General features: G+C 46.5%; 1 protein-coding gene across 1 annotated transcript in view; it reads right to left on the reverse strand.

The window, feature by feature from the left end:
• Positions 1-898: 898 nt before the first annotated feature.
• Krt23 (keratin 23) overlaps positions 899-6,954 on the reverse strand; it is a 15,375-nt gene continuing 9,319 nt past the window's right edge. The window contains exons 5-8 of the mRNA XM_021177462.1: positions 6,665-6,787; positions 3,795-4,015; positions 2,961-2,992; positions 899-1,217 (exon numbers count right to left, since the gene is read on the reverse strand). Coding sequence (XP_021033121.1) covers positions 1,123-1,217; positions 2,961-2,992; positions 3,795-4,015; positions 6,665-6,787 — 471 coding nt within the window. The 3' untranslated portion in view covers positions 899-1,122. The remainder of the gene's footprint in view (positions 1,218-2,960; positions 2,993-3,794; positions 4,016-6,664; positions 6,788-6,954) is intronic.

Raw genomic sequence — 6,954 nt, forward strand, 5'->3', positions numbered from 1 at the left:
ATGTAGACCCCACCCAGCACCATGGAGGGACCCTGGGATGTAGACCCCACCCAGCACCATGGAGGGACCCTGGGATGTAGACCCCACCCAGCACCGTGGAGGGACCCTGGGACACAAACCCTCATCATGCACCATGGAGGGACAATGAGACACAGGTCTCTGTCCAGCAGCACTTGTCTGGGAAGCAGCCAGTAAACACCCTCACCTCTCTGGGTATCTAGTTATTTGTTTGTAAAATGGGCATGTGCCTATCCAATGTTTGCCTCTTAAGCTGCCAATGTCCCATCATTCCACGCTCCCATAGTCTGATGACATATTCACAGACACATGTCATTCTTGCTCTTTTTCCCCAGTAGAGCCCCTCTGAAACAGTCATACAACAATGGCTTAGTCCCCTAGAACCTGAGACAACAGCCTGTTCTCGAGGGGACAGAGGTCATCATCCCAGTAGGTTAGCCACCAGCCATAGATCGCCATAGGTCCTTGGCTCCTGGCATTGGCAATTTGGGTCTTAGTGTTCCTGTTTAATGAAATCCATCCCTAATCTCCTTTCTTAATTTGAATTTATATCTGGTGCTCAGCTACTTTCCCACATATATTTGGCCACCCTAGAGACGTTTCCTTTCTCTATGAATCCCCCTCTTTTCTGCTAGCAGAAAAGGCTCTAGAGAGCCTCAAGAACGATGCCTTATCCCTTGGTGCATAGCTTCAGGGTGAACACATATGGTATTTGAAGATCCCTCTAGATCTTTCACGGACACGCTTCACAAATATCTCAGTAGGAAGACCCCGAGGCCCCGTCTTGCCTGATGACATAGGAGAAGACAGGATGCCACCTGTATGGAGGTCTATTGGCTCCAAACCAAATGCATGTTGATGGGACCCAGACACTGTACCATGAGAGCAGGAGAGTAGAGCTTTAATTTATAAACTTCTTCTTTCACTCAAAAATTCCAACAATATATTAAGAGCATCATGGGAAGTCCTGTGAGACCATTATAGAGAAAAGTTTCTGAATCTGAAAACTCCAAGGATATCCGTCGAGACTCACCCATTAGCGTGGAGGCAAAGACTTTCCATAGGGGGAGTGTGGTTTTTACAACAGGCAGAAACTCCTTGGCTTCATATATGCTTTTGGATCTCATTCACTTGAGAAAGAATGATTCTTCCATTGACGCTCTCTTGAGTGATGGCCTTGATCGTTGAAGCTTCAGATCCTGAGGGCAAGACCATCGGAGAGGTCACTGCTGGGCTTCCCACACCATTGACACCAAGCAAACATTCAAGTCCCTGCTTCCAGACCCTGTAAGTTTCCTGTGTCTTGTAACCAAGCTATATGATGGGCTCTGCCACAGGGAGGAAAGGCCTGACCTTGGAGGAAATCCCTACTTCCTCCAGAAAGCAGAGACCTCTGAACAATGCTATTTTCTGGAGATCCAGAAACTGGTACAGAAGTTGATCTTTGGCCACCAGCTCTTGAGGAGTGCTTTCCACTCACAAGGACTCTGTGGGTTTTCACTACAGACTGTGTGTTTATGGAGTACTACAGGCCATCCAGGACATCTTGTTTTAAGTTCTAGAAACATGGCAAGGGTGGGTGAGAGGCTAGGGATGTTCACAGTCCTCAACGACACCATCCCTGATTTGAGTAAGTGCTTTGCTGGCACATCAATAAACTGGTTCTAGGTCACAGGGAAGAATGGAAATCATTAATAAATGTACAAGGGGAATTGTAAAATTCAAGGCTCTTGTCAGCATATGGTAGCTTGTACATCAAGTATGGGGTTTCACGCCCCTGAATGTAGCTAAGAAGAGGTCTTGTGGCCTCTGTCCAATCTTTCAGAAACAAGGCAGTTATAGCAGCTGCTCTGAAATGGTCAGTTCACCTCGGGTTCTCTGAATCACTAATGCCTTAAAATAATTTTATTAAAACATCTAAGGAGAAAGTAATGCATGGTCCATGCTGATCTGTACTAAACTTTTCTGTCATATGTCCATGGTAATCTTAGACAATGTGGTTCCCAGGTCACAGATGTGAGACTATCGAGTTGGACAAAGTAAAACCTTTGGTTGTTTCTTTCTTGTTCTTGTCCCTTTCCTCCAACAAGGAAATGCTTGCTCTGTCTTGAGCCTACTGTTAGGCAGCTTGCCTGTTCAAGAGAAGGATACATTGTATCACAGTCCCAACCTCACCTGGCCTCAGAACACATCTTTCCTGATTCCATACTCAAATCTCATGTGCACCCCTACTGCTCAACGTAGCCAGGCTTGGGAACTGATTCGATGTAATGTCTTAGGGTGTCTACTTAACAGACTTCATTATTTAAGAGCAAGAGAGAATTCTAACAATCACCACTTCAATCTATGTCTTTATAAAGAATTTGCATATACAAGCTGAGTCTCTCTTATTCAAACTTCCAAAGTCCCAAATGCTCCAACTTCTCAAGCTTTTGGGGCAGTGTCATGATGCTGTGGGGGACATTATACATGGCAAGACTTGACTCCATTAAAATATTATGTATATTTATACACGTATGTAAATGTGTATGTGTATGTATATGTAATGTGTATACATATATCAATGTGGTCTGCCTATAGGCCCCATGTATGTACATAACTAAATTTCATGTTTAGTGTTGGGTTCCATCCTCAAAATGCCTCATCATGTCCATGAAAATATGTAAGAAATAAAAATCCCCTCTCCAAACCCCTTACTCATTTGTTCCTAAGCTCTTTAAATAAGAAATATTTAGTGTTCTTCTGCTAAAATAACCAGGGCCCACTTTGCTCTGAGGTACCTAAACTGAATTGTAAGATTCTGGCTGTCCAGGAGGGAAATAAAAACTGAGCTGAGGACATTGGGGAGCTGCGTATGAATTATGACTAATATGGAGTGGGCAGACAGGCCGATTAACTGAAGCAATAGTGTGAGAGGCACCACGAAACAGATTCCCTTTTACCTTTCAGCCTTGACTCAGATCCATCCATCATCCTAAGAAGGCAAAAAGGAAAAAAAAAAGTCAAGTTATCAACCATCAGCCTTTCCCTAGGGCCTTCCTTTGTACGCTTGCTACTTTTCAGCTCTTGAGGGAGGCTAATTGAACCTGACAGATTCAAGATCATGAGGTTGTGGGGGCAACTGGATCCCAAAAAGAGGGCCACCTTCCAGAAGCCCTGATGTCAGGAGAATTCTCCCAACTCTCCAGGTCTTCCTGTTTCTCTCTCCGGCTTCCTGCAGCCACCAATATCCTTATCTGGAGTTTGCGTCTCAAGTCTGGGTTTTCTGAGCTCCTTAGACTGGGTGTAGTTTGTTCCAACCACATTTTATTCATGTAGTTTGAAAAAAACCTTCTGACGCTCCCTGTTTTTGGACCAGAGGACACACATGGACTTTGTGATGGCTAGCTATGGTCTTAGGAATGGTCAGAAATATCAGTTTGATAATCTTGACTCTCTTAGTGAATCTTTCTCTGCTGTTAGTCTACAAACCTTTTCCCTGCCTTTGGTTTTTATTTTTGAACTCAGCTTGAGTGCACTCTACTGGAGAAACACAACAGCCATACCTGTTCTTCCTTCCCCCATCTCTGCTTTGAACCATTACTAACGGCTCTGAGAGCAAACCTTCACATCCAGGGAGAACCACCCTTTCAGCTCAGACTTCATGAAAAGCCTGATACAGGAATCTTCCAGAGAAAATTAGTCTTTCTCTCTAGAGCCACCGTGGCTGAGACCCTGGGGACACATCCATGCACAGGAGCGTCAAGTCCAGCACGTTCCAGCTGCTCCAGCCTCACCCTTCAGTGTCTCCCTCCAGGAGCCGGCGGTAGGTGGCGATTTCCTTCTCCAGGTGGGTTTTGATGCCCAGCAGCACCTTGTGTTCGTTGTTCTGACGCTCCAGGTCTTGGCGGAGCTGAATCAGCTCTTCCTCGTAGTGGGAGATGATCTGCTGCATGTCCTGGAGACGGCAGGAGTACCGAGCCTGGGTCTCTGTCAGCATGTTTTCTAAAGCGGATTTCTGAAAGACGGAATGATAGCCCATTCACTAGTCTACTAGGGGTGTCGGCAGCAGGGCTTGCGCCGTGTTAACTTACTCTGACCTCTCCGCAAGGCATTGTGGGTGATGCTGGGGAGAGACAGGCTGACTTACGGGGTTGGGACTTGGGGTCAGTGCTGGGTCTTCTGATGCCATGTTTGGCAAGAAGCCATTGTGTCAGGGAGCTCTTGACAACGCCACTGCATCCCCTAACCTTGATGGTTTACACACTGGGGATCAGACAGGAGCTGCCTGGCTTTGAACTATTCCTAATGTTTCTATTTGATCTCAGGAGGGAGAGGGGCTGCATCCTCAGAGAGTGGTCTGATGGAGTGATGTCATGTGCAATAGAGAATGCGTGGTTTTGCGTGATCACACTTGAATGCAAGATGAGCAGTGAGTAACTTTTTAAGGATAAACATGTTCACAAGCATTATCACACCATCACAACAGACATTCCCATATGCTTAAAAATAACTTAGACGTTGATCTTAAACCAGGTGTCCAGTCATTTGGTAAATCTAGTCTAGGTTGTAAGTGATAGTCTCTGATATCCAATAGCGACAGGCTGCTATTTTTTGAGGAAAATTCCGAAACTTTAAAACAAAGCATCTCAGGTAGGGTTGACATCAAGGGTTGATATCCCTCACTCTGTCTGGACTCACCACCTGCTTTTCTGTGGAACTTTAATTTTAAGGAGATAAGCCATAATCATATTAGCTACCCACCCTTGAATGGCTGCTTCATTTTCAATGGGCTCTCATTAACACTGTCCAGCTATCAAACCATATTCCTCTGATTGCAGCACCCTCTCATTCTCCCAGAGGTCTGTTTCCTTCTTTCCCTTTTTTTTTCTCACCCCTCATCTTCACATTCCCCCTCTCAGCCCTTAGCCTCACTGAGGAATGAAAGCCATCTGGAGGGAACACCAACAGTCGCTCAGCCTTGTTTCCAATCATGGACTTGATCTATGTCCAGGTACCCAACACCTCCGATGACACGAGCCGTCTGCTGCCATTGCCTCCACCGCCCCCTGCCTCCACCGTCCTTTCTTCTAGATGATCCTACCTTGATTTTCTGCCTTAAATCTATACTCACAGCCAACATCCAGCGTCTCTGCTTCCCTGCACAGACAGTAGACTTCCTCAAGGAGCTGGCTACAATGGTTGTTCCAAATCCTCACTCCAAGGTAGCCTACAGAACCCCACGCTGTCTGGATCCATTGTGACCTGACCCATTATCCCCCTCTCCTCCCTATGCCCTCTCTGCCCTTCTCTCCTCTCCCGTTCTCCCCTTTCTTTATCTTTGCTGCAAGAACACACTTGTGCCTCCTGGCTTTTACATTTGCCGACCCCTCCCCACTCCTCTCCAACCTGTAGCCACATAAAGCACCCCCTCATCTCTCTCAGACCGTTCCTCAGCTGTCTGGTGCTCGAGGTGTTTAAGGTGGCAGCTCTTCCTTCTGCCATGTCTCCCCGTCTCCCGTGCAGTCTTCCCCGCCTGACATACATATATTTAGATGGTTGACAGAACTGTGGTTTACATCCTCAGTGTTCATCACTAAATTCTCAGTGCTGTGCATAGTGCCAGAGGGGGAACACAGACATCAGAGCCATATTGACCCCAGGACTATTGTGAAGTAGAACAGTTGAAATACACTGGACCCTGCAGAGCGTCACACCTCGATCATGACTGCCACCTTGACAACGCATATTCTTATGGGAGACAGGGTCCTCACCTCACAGCTTTGGATAGTGTTGAATTAACGATCTTTCTTCTGCAACCTCCCAAGCACTGGGGTTATGGACACGCATCCCCGTGCCTGGCTGACAGTGCACATTTTAATGTCTGACCTCACTATCATTAATTCACAAAACAAGGTTATTCACCATATGGTTTTTGCCAAACAAATGAACTAATTAAGCATATTCAAAATGCAGGGTAAAGAATCTACTCTCAGGAGTTATGTTGGTGGTGATCAGAAGGTTCAGTAGATATGAATAAAATGATAGGTTGCATGGCATGAGTTTTGGATACAGCACTCACACAAGCTGTCTTTCCAAACCACAATGAAAATAGAAATGGCATAACCTCAAGAACATATGCAGGGTGGTGTGTGACAGGTCACACACATAGTGAACAGAGGAGTACATTGGAGTCAGCACAGCTAAATTGGCTACCTATCATGCTTGAATTTCTTTTTATTGGAGTTTGGGGAACATACTGGTTATAAGTGGGGTGAGAGGACTGATAGACAATATCTATGAGGAAGGGAGCTGTCTAGCATCCTCCACCCCTGAAATCACATGACCCCACCACCAGCAGCTCACAAACTGTGTGACCTTTGCTAAATCTGTTAACTGCCTGGAGCTTTGGTTTCCTTTTTGTCAGAATGAGGTCAAGACCTCCCAGGAAAGTGCAATTTGACTACCAACAGCACTGGATATAAAGAGCTACTCAGCCAAAGTCTAGCTAGGCCTTTGCACATATTTCTTCTCGTTCTCAGCATAAACATTTTGAATGGAACGTAGACAATGAGAGAAGTCCAAAGGGGCCCGGGGAGCTGAGGCCAGGGGACAAGGTCAAGGAAGGCCTGGTGAAGGAGACTGTACAGGATCCAGCTCAACTCACCCTGCTGTGCTGGGCCTGCAGGTCAATCTCTAGGGCCTGGAATGTTCTCCTCAGCTCATGGATATCACTTTGGTTGCCCTGTACAGGCGCTGGACTGGCCACCTCCTGGGCCATGGCGGCTGACTGTGGAGCAAGCATATGCGAGACAATCAGTATTGTGACGTGTGGGGATAGAAGAATCGGGCTGTGGTGTGGTGGTGCACGCCTTTAATCCCAGCACTCGGGAGGCAGAGGCAGGCGGATTTCTGAGTTCGAGGCCAGCCTGGTCTACAAAGTGAGTGCCAGGACAG

The sequence above is a fragment of the Mus caroli genome, chromosome 11 (assembly GCF_900094665.2).
Source record: "Mus caroli chromosome 11, CAROLI_EIJ_v1.1, whole genome shotgun sequence".
NCBI classification, from domain to species: domain Eukaryota; kingdom Metazoa; phylum Chordata; class Mammalia; order Rodentia; family Muridae; genus Mus; species Mus caroli.